Source organism: Oncorhynchus keta, chromosome 27, assembly GCF_023373465.1.
Source record: "Oncorhynchus keta strain PuntledgeMale-10-30-2019 chromosome 27, Oket_V2, whole genome shotgun sequence".
In the NCBI taxonomy this organism is placed as follows: domain Eukaryota; kingdom Metazoa; phylum Chordata; class Actinopteri; order Salmoniformes; family Salmonidae; genus Oncorhynchus; species Oncorhynchus keta.
Genome location: NC_068447.1, coordinates 6776848 through 6790350, shown reverse-complemented (window position 1 = coordinate 6790350; position 13503 = coordinate 6776848). Strand labels below are relative to the sequence as shown.

The 13503-nt window shown below is 39.0% G+C and overlaps 2 protein-coding genes across 52 annotated transcripts in view; both read right to left on the bottom strand.

Moving 5' to 3' along the window:
- Positions 1 to 2314: 2314 nt before the first annotated feature.
- LOC127912391 (uncharacterized PPE family protein PPE21-like) lies at positions 2315 to 5667 on the bottom strand. Of its 50 annotated transcripts, none has more exons than XM_052481387.1 (4): positions 4562 to 5667; positions 4232 to 4486; positions 3227 to 3511; positions 2315 to 2660 (listed from the first exon to the last, which is right to left on the bottom strand). In XM_052481387.1, the coding sequence occupies exons 1-4, from the start codon at positions 5665 to 5667 to the stop codon at positions 2555 to 2557; spliced, it is 1752 nt and encodes a 583-aa protein (XP_052337347.1). In that variant the 3' UTR covers positions 2315 to 2554. The 50 variants fall into 50 exon arrangements, with proteins under 50 accessions (XP_052337347.1, XP_052337328.1, XP_052337332.1 ...); XM_052481368.1 differs by having other exon boundaries at positions 3227 to 3991; positions 4367 to 4486; XM_052481372.1 differs by having other exon boundaries at positions 3227 to 3991; positions 4367 to 4441.
- The window catches only part of LOC118381760 (solute carrier family 25 member 33), a 26546-nt gene continuing 18707 nt past the window's right edge, over positions 5665 to 13503 (bottom strand). For both annotated transcript variants that reach the window (XM_052481423.1, XM_052481422.1), the window contains 2 exons: positions 7207 to 7487; positions 5665 to 6607 (listed from right to left, as the gene is read on the bottom strand). In XM_052481423.1, the coding sequence (XP_052337383.1) occupies positions 6405 to 6607; positions 7207 to 7487 (484 nt within the window). In that variant the 3' untranslated portion in view covers positions 5665 to 6404. The remainder of the gene's footprint in view (positions 6608 to 7206; positions 7488 to 13503) is intronic.

Genomic DNA, 13503 nt, shown 5'->3' with positions numbered 1-13503 from the left:
TTTATTACATTTTCCTCGTCAAAATGTATTCATTTGTGTTTTTTTTTTTTCTTGGTTTGTTTTAGGGGACGGTTATGCATTTGCAGGTTTCCAAAGCAACAGGTGACCAGTAGAAACACGAAAAAAAGAAAAAAAAGAATAACGTATCATCCAGAAACACAAGAGTTTGATTATACCTTGAAAATCATTATTTAGTTTTATCTTTAACATTTTGAACCTATTATATGTAAAGCACTAATATTGTCTTTTATTAACATAGACAATGAATACACATAGAAATCACAATTAAATGTTCCACTTTGGATACAAAACACACATGGGATTGTTTTTCAAATCCACAACAATGACTTTACAGTGTTTGCAACCCACTGTATTTAAAGTGTCCACAGTATTTTAGTGTCCACATTATTCTGCAGTGTCCACAGTATTAGTGTCCACAGTATTTTAGTGTCCACATTATTCTGCAGTGTCCACAGTATTAGTGTCCACAGTATTTGTGTCCACAGTATTTTACAGTGTCCACAGTATTAGTGTCCACAGTACTTGTGTCCACAGTATTCTACAGTGTCCACAGTATTAGTGTCCACAGTATTTTACAGTGTCTAGAGTATTTTAGTGTCCACAGTATTTTACAGTGTCCACAGTATTAGTGTCCACAGTATTTTACCGTGTCTAGAGTATTTTAGTGTCCACAGTATTTTACCGTGTCTAAAGTATTTTAGTGTCCACAGTATTTTAGTGTCTAGAGTATTTTAGTCTCCACCGTATTTTACAGTGTCCACAGTATTTTACAGTGTCCACAGTATTTTACAGTGTCCACAGTATTTTACCGTGTCTAGAGTATTTTAGTCTCCACCGTATTTTACAGTGTCCACAGTATTTTACAGTGTCCACAGTATTTTACCGTGTCCACATATTTTACCGTGTCTAGAGTATTTTAGTCTCCACCGTATATATATATATTTTTGTTGTTGTATTTTCCCCCCTTTTCGTGATAACCAATAGCGATCGTCTCATCGCTTCAACTCCCCAACGTGTTCGGGAGAGGCGAAACATGACCTGCCAAACTGTGAATTTTAATCACCAGCCCGCTTAACCAGGAAGCCAGCCGCACCAATGTGTCAGAGAAAACACCGTTCAACTGATGACTGAGGTCATCCTGTAGGTGCCCGGCCCGCCACAAGGAGCCGCTAGAGCGCAATGAGCCAAGTAAAGGCCACCCGGCCAAACCCTGCCCTAAACCCAGACGAAGCTGGGCCAATTGTGCGCCACCCTATGCAACTCCCGGTCACGGCCGGTTGTGATACAGACTGGGACCAAACCTGGGTCTGTGGTGACGGGAGGCCGCTCCCACAGTATTTTAATGTTCACAATATTCTAATGTTCACAGTATTCTAATGTCCACAGTATTTTACAGTGTCCACAGTATTCTAGTCTTCACAGTATTCTAGTGTCCACGGGATTCTACTGTTCCCGGTATTCTAGTGTCCACGGTATTCTAGTGTTCACGGTATTCTAGTGTTCACGTATTCTAGTGCTCATGGTATTCTTGTGTTCACGGGATTCTAGTGTTCACAGTATTGTAGTGCCCATGGTATTCTAGTGTTCACGGTATTCTAGTGTTCACGGTATTCTAGTGTCCACGGTATTCTAGTGTCCACGGTATTCTAGTGTTCACGGTATTCTAGTGTTCACAGTATTCTAGTGTCGACGGGATTCTAGTGTTCACGGTATTCTAGTGTCCACGGTATTCTAGTGTCCACAGTATTCTAGTGTTCACAGAATTCTAGTGTCCACAGTATTCTAGTGTTCACAGAATTCTAGTGTCCACGGTCCATTCCAAACAAAGTTGATGCAACTTGTTATGAGGATGTTCTAGTAAATCAGATCAAACTACATTTGATAAGAGTTTGGCGTATATAGATATATATATCTATATATATCCCCTTCTCAGTCTTTGCATAGGGTTTTCACTTTTGATTGAACCACCATGTAAAGTGTAGTTTGGTACGGAGTTGTGAAGTGAGAAAATCCAGTTGACATTCAGCATCTTTTACTGTAGACCACCAAGTGAAATCCATAACGCCAAAAAAATCCAGTCCATCTTTTACTGTAGACCACCAAGTGAAATACATAACACCAAAAAAATCCAGTCCATCTTTTACTGTAGACCACCAAGTGAAATCCATAACACCAAAAAAATCCAGTCCATCTTTTACTGTAGACCACCAAGTGAAATCCATAACACCACAGGTCTATATTTTCCAACCAGGTTACTGTAGTATGACACCATTCAAAAACAAATGAACCAAACCACTTATTGATGCAATTTTATTGAGCCACTGGTCAAATAAGCATTCATGTTGTCGTTATATTGTAAAAGATGACCATGTTCTTTAACAAACACAATATTACAGATTAACCTGTATTCGTCATGTTAAATATGATGCATTACTCAGCGATAATTCTAATCAAAACTTCACCGTGTGGTAGTGAATAAATAAACTATCATGAGTGTGTGTGTGCGCTTTTGCCTGGAAAATAACAACTCTAGCTATGCCTCCACCTTCTTTCCCATCATTAGTGTGAAATGAAATAGCCTGTAATGAAATAGCCTGTAATGAAATAACCTGTAATGAAATAGCCTGTAATGAAATAGCCTGTAATGAAATTGTCAGGATTTGGCCAGGGTTGTTCCGGTTTTTGGTCACTAGATGCCCATTGTGCCTTTTGACCTTTTGTTTTCCCTTGATCCCCATTATTATTTGCACCTGTGCCTCGTTTCCCCTGATTGTATTTAAACCCTTTGTTTTCCTCTGTTCTTTGCTCTGTGTTTGTATGTTAGCACCCAGCCCTAGTACTCTGAGAACTCTTGTTGATCCCGGTGGACTCTCTTGTGGAATTCTGTTTTTTTGTTCTTGTTTGTTTGTTTCTGAGTATCTTTTGAGGCTTTTTGTGCTATTCCTTCCACCTTGTGGATTTACCTTTTTTGTCTTGGAGGATTACCTTTGTTCTTGTGGAATTCCTTTTGAGGTTGTGGAGTTACATGTTTTCCTGAAGAACTTCACTTTTTACTTCATTAAATACACCGTCTCAAGTACTGCTGTGTCTGCCTCATCTTCTGGGTTCTGCCGACTATTCGTGGCTCAGTTGGTTAAGTGACTGTTTCTCACTCCGGAGAATGCAATGAAATAGCCTGTAATGAAATAGCCTGTAATGAAATAACCTGTAATGAAATAACCTGTAATGAAATAGCCTATAATGAAATAGCCCGTAATGAAATAGCCCGTAATGAAATAACCCGTAATGAAATAGCCCGTAATGAAATAGCCCGTAATGAAATAGCCCGTAATGAAATAGCCCGTAATGAAATAGCCCGTAATGAAATAGCCCGTAATGAAATAGCCCGTAATGAAATAGCCCGTAATGAAATAGCCCGTAATGAAATAGCCCGTAATGAAATAGCCCGTAATGAAATAGCCTGTAATGAAATAGCCTGTAATGAAATAGCCTGTAATGAAATAGCCTGTAATGAAATAACCTGTAATGAAATAGCCTGTAATGAAATAGCCTATAATGAAATAGCCTATAATGAAATAGCCTGTAATGAAATAGCCTATAATGAAATAACCTGTAATGAAATAGCCTGTAATGAAATAGCCTGTAATGAAATAACCTGTAATGAAATAGCCTGTAATGAAATAGCCTATAATGAAATAGCCTATAATGAAATAGCCTGTAATGAAATAGCCTGTAATGAAATAGCCTGTAATGAAATAGCCTGTAATGAAATAGCCCGTAATGAAATAGCCCGTAATGAAATAGCCCGTAATGAAATAGCCCGTAATGAAATAGCCCGTAATGAAATAGCCCGTAATGAAATAGCCCGTAATGAAATAGCCCGTAATGAAATAGCCCGTAATGAAATAGCCCGTAATGAAATAACCCGTAATGAAATAGCCCGTAATGAAATAGCCCGTAATGAAATAGCCTGTAATGAAATAGCCTGTAATGAAATAGCCTGTAATGAAATAGCCTGTAATGAAATAGCCTGTAATGAAATAGCCTGTAATGAAATAGCCCGTAATGAAATAGCCCGTAATGAAATAGCCCGTAATGAAATAGCCCGTAATGAAATAGCCCGTAATGAAATAGCCCGTAATGAAATAGCCCGTAATGAAATAGCCCGTAATGAAATAGCCCGTAATGAAATAGCCTGTAATGAAATAACCTGTAATGAAATAGCCCGTAATGAAATAGCCCGTAATGAAATAACCTGTAATGAAATAGCCTGTAATGAAATAGCCTATAATGAAATAACCTGTAATGAAATAGCCTGTAATGAAATAGCCTGTAATGAAATAACCTGTAATGAAATAGCCTGTAATGAAATAGCCTATAATGAAATAGCCTGTAATGAAATAGCCTGTAATGAAATAGCCTGTAATGAAATAGCCTGTAATGAAATAGCCTGTAATGAAATAGCCTGTAATGAAATAGCCCGTAATGAAATAGCCCGTAATGAAATAGCCCGTAATGAAATAGCCCGTAATGAAATAACCCGTAATGAAATAGCCCGTAATGAAATAGCCCGTAATGAAATAGCCCGTAATGAAATAACCCGTAATGAAATAGCCCGTAATGAAATAGCCTGTAATGAAATAACCCGTAATGAAATAGCCTGTAATGAAATAGCCTGTAATGAAATAACCTGTAATGAAATAGCCCGTAATGAAATAACCCGTAATGAAATAGCCTGTAATGAAATAACCCGTAATGAAATAGCCCGTAATGAAATAGCCTGTAATGAAATAGCCCGTAATGAAATAGCCCGTAATGAAATAGCCCGTAATGAAATAGCCCGTAATGAAATAGCCCGTAATGAAATAGCCCGTAATGAAATAGCCCGTAATGAAATAACCCGTAATGAAATAGCCTGTAATGAAATAGCCTGTAATGAAATAGCCTGTAATGAAATAGCCTGTAATGAAATAACCTGTAATGAAATAGCCCGTAATGAAATAGCCCGTAATGAAATAACCTGTAATGAAATAGCCTGTAATGAAATAACCTATAATGAAATAACCTGTAATGAAATAGCCTGTAATGAAATAGCCTGTAATGAAATAACCTGTAATGAAATAGCCTGTAATGAAATAGCCTGTAATGAAATAGCCTGTAATGAAATAGCCTGTAATGAAATAGCCTGTAATGAAATAGCCTGTAATGAAATAGCCTGTAATGAAATAGCCCGTAATGAAATAGCCCGTAATGAAATAGCCCGTAATGAAATAACCCGTAATGAAATAGCCCGTAATGAAATAGCCCGTAATGAAATAGCCCGTAATGAAATAACCCGTAATGAAATAGCCCGTAATGAAATAGCCTGTAATGAAATAACCCGTAATGAAATAGCCTGTAATGAAATAACCTGTAATGAAATAGCCCGTAATGAAATAACCCGTAATGAAATAGCCTGTAATGAAATAACCCGTAATGAAATAGCCCGTAATGAAATAGCCTGTAATGAAATAGCCTGTAATGAAATAACCCGTAATGAAATAACCCGTAATGAAATAGCCTGTAATGAAATAGCCCGTAATGAAATAGCCCGTAATGAAATACCCTGTAGCCAAAGAAAGTGGTGGAACGTTGGACATTCAACATGGATAAGCCGTCAGAGAAACAGCATTTAACAAATACAATACAATTATTTAGTTGAACTTAACAGTGGCCCACCAATTCCGGTGACCTCTTTACCTCGTATGATTCAAAACGGAAACTAAAGTTCTTCTCGGGACATGGAGTTGTCCTGGCCGGATTCCCAGATCTGTTTGTGTCGTCTTGCCAACTTTACAACTCAAAATGACAGCAGTGGAGTTGATAATAACAGCACAAACCGATCATCTGGGACTCAGGCTAGAGTTGTCCTGTCGTAAGTACCACAATTCTTGAGAGCGTAGAATTATTCTGAACACCTTAATAAACATAACATGCTTCCCATTAAAATAAAACATTATTTTTCCAGAGTCCCAAATGGCACCCTATTCCCTATATAAGTGCACTACTTTAGACCAGAACACTATGGCACCCTATTCCTTACAGAGTGCACTACTTTTGACTAGAACCTATAAGGCTCTGGTCAAAAGTAGTGCCCTAAATAGGGATAGGGGATAGTTTTCTATTTGGGATGCAGGCTTAAAAATCAGTTTCAGGTCCTTTGGATAACAGTAAAACCTGCTTTCAAATTCCCTCAAGAGAAACCAACAGTTCACAAAAAAAAACAAGTTTCCTTTCTTCTGCAATTGCACGATAGTCTCTTTCTTAGCCAACGTGCCTTGGGGTACAGCTACATCATGTTGCCCGTCCATCCGATGGGCCGGACCAAAACACCTTGTCATTGATCATTGCGAGGAGTCTCCCATCAGGTGGACAATGAGTTCGTAGGTGGAGAGGACGATGGCTGTGTTGGGGATCTGTCTGATAAGCTGAGGAATGAGTCCTCTGTAAAACGCAGCGTAGCCCTCCTCCACTGCCACCAACCGGGCCGTCTGGAAGAAGTACTGATATTTGCTGCCCACTTCTCGCAGCCTTGTCCGAATCACCTCTGACGAAGGGAGACAAGACGCGTTAGAAGGTGATTTTGAATGAAGTGTACAGAGTATTTGACCCAAAGATGGAAGGAACGTTGGGAGTTTAATCTAAAAAAAAAAAGCCTGTTCACTCAAAAGGTCAAGTCTGTAGCTTTCTGGGCGACCCAACCAATAACACATAGAAATGCGAGTTATAGAGCGGTCATTCTCATTGAAAGCCAGTCTAATAAGCTGTAGAGCCATTCTATGAATGCCATTTCGATGCTTCCCCCGTTTTTTATTTTTAAGTTTAGATTTGGTTTTGTACACAGGCTTCAAAACAGCTTTAAAATGGATGTTTGGGTTATTGAAAAGACATTACACAGGGGTTTAGATTTTTACTGATTTGAATGATTCTCTACTACACACCTTGTTTTGTCACAAACTGAAATTAGGCGAACATGATAGAATTTTGAGTCACGATGTGTGTTTGCTTATTCCACAGTAGACTAGATGGCTGTTGACTGGGCCGTTGTCATTTAACAACTACGGCTAGGCCCCCTTGACGTCAATGTACATTTTGTCAAGTTAATATCCTAACATCTTACTTACTACCCATTAACCCCATGCTTACCGTGTGGGTAGGCTATGCAGGAAGCACAACCCTTAGCGAAGGCAGCCGCCATCATCAGGCCTAGGAAGTCGGACGCCCCTTTCTCCGTCTCGCTGTTCGGCGACGTGAAGCGCGCTTCGTTCAGGCGTTTCTTCAGCGTCTCGTAGATGAGGAAACAGATCACGGTCTCGGAGATGCCAGCGTAGGACGCCGTCAGACCCCGGTAGAAACCTCTCATGCCCTCTGTCTTGTAAACGTAACGGGCACACTGCAGCGCGTTCGTCTTCTTCTCCCCTCGCGCCCTGGAGGAAATTATCGGAGGTTAGATTAGACTGAAAGAAACAAATTAAGTAGGAACTTAAAAATAGTGGAAAACAGAAGAAAAACAGAGTGGTTCTATTTGAACCAATAGGAAATACGTGTTTTGCTCCAGGTTGCTATGGTGCGCCTCAATGCGGGGCTCCCGTGTGGCACAGCGGTCTAAGGCACTGCATCTCAGTGCTAGAGGTGCCACACTTCAGTCAACACTTCACCTCCCCAAAACACATCAGTTGTCGTGTGGAGAAGTCAGCATACCTCAGACTCCAGTTAAATATGGAGTCGGAGGTACAAGCATTTCGCTACACCTGCAATAACATCTGCTATACACGTGTCTGTGACCAATAACATCTGCTATACACGTGTCTGTGACCAATAACATCGGCTATACACGCGTCTGTGACCAATAACATCTGCTATACACGTGTCTGTGACCAATAACATCTGCTATACACGTGTCTGTGACCAATAACATCTGCTATGCACGCATCTGTGACCAATAACATTGGCTATACATGTGTCTGTGACCAATAACATTGGCTATACACGTGAATGTAACCAATAACATTGGCTATACACGCATCTGTGACCAATAACATTGGCTATACACGTGTCTGTGACCAATAACATTGGCTATACATGCGTCTGTGACCAATAACATTGGCTATACATGCGTCTGTGACCAATAACATTGGCTATACACGCATCTGTGACCAATAACATTTGCTATACACGTGAATGTAACCAATAACATTTGAGGGGGGGGCATTCTCTCTCAAACAATATATCCTATATTCCATTTCCTTTCTCAAATATACATTTCAGTATATATTTTTTAGCATCTTAATACATTTCAAAATATATCTTAGAGGAATATTTGATGAATTTTTCCTCTAGCAATTAACAGTAGTTTGAGGGACGAGCTACATAACACTAGTTTATAACACTAGTTTGAGGGACGAGCTATATAACACTAGTTTGAGGGACGAGCTATATAACACTAGTTTATAACACTAGTTTGAGGGACGAGCTATATAACACTAGTTTGAGGGACGAGCAACATGACACTAGTTTGAGGGACGAGCTACATAACACTAGTTTGAGGGACGAGCTACATAACACTAGTTTGAGGGACGAGCTATATAACACTAGTTTGAAGGACGAGCTATATAGCACTAGTTTGAGGGACAAGCTTTATAACACTATTTTGAGGGAGGAGCTATATGACACTAGTTTGAGGGACGAGCTATATAACACTAGTTTGAGGGACGAGCTACATAACACTAGTTTGAGGGACGAGCTATATAACACTAGTTTGAAGGACGAGCTATATTACACTAGTTTGAGGGACAAGCTTTATAACACTAGTTTGAGGGATGAGCTTTATAACACTAGTTTGAGGGATGAGCTTTATAACACTAGTTTGAGGGATGAGCTTTATAACACTAGTTTGAGGGATGAGCTTTATAACACTAGTTTGAGGGAAGAGCTTTATAACACTAGTTTGAGGGACAAGCTTTATAACACTAGTTTGAGGGAGGAGCTATATGACACTAGTTTGAGGGATGAGCTTTATAACACTAGTTTGAGGGACAAGCTTTATAACACTAGTTTGAGGGACAAGCTTTATAACACTAGTTTGAGGGACGAGCTATATAACACTAGTTTGAGGGACGAGCTACATAACACTAGTTTGAGGGACAAGCTTTATAACACTATTTTGAGGGAGGAGCTATATGACACTAGTTTGAGGGCCGAGCTATATAACGCTAGTTTGAGGGACGAGCTATATGACACTAGTTTGAGGGACGAGCTATATGACGCTAGTTTGAGGGACGATCTACAGTGCCTTGCGAAAGTATTCGGCCCCCTTGAACTTTGCGACCTTTTGCCACATTTCAGGCTTAAAACAAAGATATAAAACTGTATTTTTTTGTGAAGAATCAACAAGTGGGACACAATCATGAAGTGGAACGACATTTATTGGATATTTCAAACTTTTTTAACAAATCAAAAACTGAAAAATTGGGCGTGCAAAATGATTCAGCCCCCTTAAGTTAATACTTTGTAGCGCCACCTTTTGCTGCGATTACAGCTGTAAGTCGCTTGGGGTATGTCTCTATCAGTTTTGCACATCGAGAGACTGACATTTTCTCCCATTCCTCCTTGCAAAACAGCTCGAGCTCAGTGAGGTTGGATGGAGAGCATTTGTGAACAGCAGTTTTCAGTTCTTTCCACAGATTCTCGATTGGATTCAGGTCTGGACTTTGACTTGGCCATTCTAACACCTGGATATGTTAATTTTTGAACCATTCCATTGTAGATTTTGCTTTATGTTTTGGATCATTGTCTTGTTGGAAGACAAATCTCCATCCCAGTCTCAGGTCTTTTGCAGACTCCATCAGGTTTTCTTCCAGAATGGTCCTGTATTTGGCTCCATCCATCTTCCCATCAATTTTAACCATCTTCACTGTCCCTGCTGAAGAAAAGCAGGCCCAAACCATGATGCTGCCACCGCCATGTTTGACAGTGGGGATGGTGTGTTCAGGGTGATGAGCTGTGTTGCTTTTACGCCAAACATAACGTTTTGCATTGTTGCCAAAAAGTTCAATTTTGGTTTCATCTGACCAGAGCACCTTCTTCCACATGTTTGGTGTGTCTCCCAGGTGGCTTGTGGCAAACTTTAAACGACACTTTTTATGGATATCTTTAAGAAATGGCTTTCTTCTTGCCACTCTTCCATAAAGGCCAGATTTGTGCAATATACGACTGATTGTTGTCCTATGGACAGAGTGTCCCACCTCAGCTGTAGATCTCTGCAGTTCATCCAGAGTGATCATGGGCCTCTTGGCTGCATCTCTGATCAGTCTTCTCCTTGTATGAGCTGAAAGTTTAGAGGGACGGCCAGGTCTTGGTAGATTTGCAGTGGTCTGATACTCCTTCCATTTCAATATTATCGCTTGCGCAGTGCTCCTTGGGATGTTTAAAGGGAAATCTTTTTGTATCCAAATCCGGCTTTAAACTTCTTCACAACAGTATCTCGGACCTGCCTGGTGTGTTCCTTGTTCTCCATGATGCTCTCTGCGCTTTTAACGGACCTCTGAGACTATCACAGTGCAGGTGCATTTATACGGAGACTTGATTACACACAGGTGGATTGTATTTATCATCATTAGTCATTTAGGTCAACATTGGATCATTCAGAGATCCTCACTGAACTTCTGGAGAGAGTTTGCTGCACTGAAAGTAAAGGGGCTGAATAATTTTGCACGCCCAATTTTTCAGTTTTTGATTTGTTAAAAAAGTTTGAAATATCCAATAAATGTCGTTCCACTTCATGATTGTGTCCCACTTGTTGTTGATTCTTCACAAAAAAATACAGGTTTATATCTTTATGTTTGAAGCCTGAAATGTGGCAAAAGGTCGCAAAGTTCAAGGGGGCCGAATACTTTCGCAAGGCACTGTATATGGACGAGCTTTATAACACTAGTTTGAGGGACGAGCTTTATAACACTAGTTTGAGGGATGAGCTTTATAACACTAGTTTGAGGGACGAGCTATATAACACTAGTTTGAGGGACGAGCTATATAACACTAGTTTGAGGGACGAGCTTTATAACACTAGTTTGAGGGACGAGCTATATAACACTAGTTTGAGGGATGAGCTTTATAACACTAGTTTGAGGGATGAGCTTTATAACACTAGTTTGAGGGACGAGCTATATAACACTAGTTTGAGGGACGAGCTATATAACACTAGTTTGAGGGACGATCTATATGGACGAGCTTTATAACACTAGTTTGAGGGACGAGCTATATCACACTAGTTTGAGGGATGAGCTTTATAACACTAGTTTGAGGGATGAGCTTTATAACACTAGTTTGAGGGACGATCTATATGGACGAGCTTTATAACACTAGTTTGAGGGACGAGCTATATCACACTAGTTTGAGGGATGAGCTTTATAACACTAGTTTGAGGGATGAGCTATATAACACTAGTTTGAGGGACGATCTATATGGACAAGCTTTATAACACTAGTTTGAGGGACGAGCTATATGGCACGAGTTTGAGGGACGAGCTATATCACACTAGTTTGAGGGACGAGCTATATGACACGAGTTTGAGGGACGAGCTATATCACACTAGTTTGAGGGACGAGCTATATCACACTAGTTTGAGGGACGATCTATATGGACAAGTCCAGAGGGAAAACAGGATTCTAGGTCACCAGTTAACCTGCTTATCCTTGTAACTGACTTCAACACAGTCCTCCTCTCTGCTGCAAAAAAATGGCACCCCCATATTCCCTACATAGTGCACTACTTTTTGAATAGGGCTCTGGTCAAAAGTAGTGCCCTATATTAGGGAATAGGGGGTGCGATTTGGTACGCAAGCAGCCGCTTAATATAGCCTCCTCCTCCTCCTCCTCCTCCTCCTCCTCCTCCTCCCACACAGCCTAATGCGTCAGCAGCTCGGGTATTTATGGACTTGCCTGGTCACATGTTAAACCACGCTGCACTGCGTAACACAAGGACAGCACTGCAGCTAAGATGTGGGGGCTCGTCAAAGAGCACATTACACGTGGTGGTGGTGGTGACCGGTGACTAGACTAGTTACAGTAGCAGCTCCATGGTCTGTACCATTAGTAGAAAACACACTCTTAAAGGTGTCCTTCTGCATTTAAAGATGGAATCAAAAGATTAAAAAAAAACAAAACAAACAAAACAAGAGATGATCAGGTTAGGAATGTACTACATATATAACAGGAATGTACTACATATATAACAGGAATGTAAAGTACATATATAACAGGAATGTACTACATATATAACAGGAATGTACTACATATATAACAGGAATGTACTACATATATTACAGGAATGTACTACATATATAACAGGAATGTACTACATATATTACAGGAATGTAAAGTACATATATAACAGGAATGTACTACATATATAACAGGAATGTACTACATATATAACAGGAATGTACTACATATATAACAGGAATGTACTACATATATAACAGGAATGTACTACATATATAACAGGAATGTACTACATATATAACAGGAATGTACTACATATATAACAGGAATGTACTACATATATAACAGGAATGTACTACATATATAACAGGAATGTAAAGTACATATATAACAGGAATGTAAAGTACATATATAACAGGAATGTACTACATATATAACAGGAATGTACTACATATATAACAGGAATGTACTACATATATAACAGGAATGTACTACATATATAACAGGAATGTACTACATATATAACAGGAATGTACTACATATATAACAGGAATGTACTACATATATAACAGGAATGTAAAGTACATATACAACAGGAATGTAAAGTACATATACAACAGGAATGTAAAGTACATATACAACAGGAATGTAAAGTACATATACAACAGGAATGTACTACATATACAACAGGAATGTACTACATATATAACAGGAATGTACTACATATATAACAGGAATGTACTACATATATAACAGGAATGTACTACATATATAACAGGAATGTACTACATATATAACAGGAATGTACTACATATATAACAGGAATGTACTACATATATAACAGGAATGTACTACATATATAACAGGAATGTACTACATATATAACAGGAATGTACTACATATATAACAGGAATGTAAAGTACATATATAACAGGAATGTACTACATATATATAACAGGAATGTACTACATATATAACAGGAATGTACTACATATATAACAGGAATGTACTACATATATAACAGGAATGTAAAGTACATATACAACAGGAATGTAAAGTACATATACAACAGGAATGTACTACATATATAACAGGAATGTACTACATATATAACAGGAATGTACTACATATATAACAGGAATGTACTACATATATAACAGGAATGTACTACATATATAACAGGAATGTACTACATATATAACAGGAATGTAAAGTACATATA

Coding starts and splice junctions, on each gene's coding strand:
- LOC127912391 (XM_052481367.1), bottom strand. CDS start 5,660: ATGTCCAACGTTCCACCACTTTCTTTGGCTACAGGGTATTTCATTACG. Junction 4,487..4,561: donor TACGGGCTATTTCATTACGG/GTTATTTCATTA, acceptor ATTTCATTACAG/GCTATTTCATTACAGGCTAT. Junction 4,022..4,231: donor TACGGGCTATTTCATTACAG/GTTATTTCATTA, acceptor ATTTCATTACAG/GCTATTTCATTACAGGCTAT.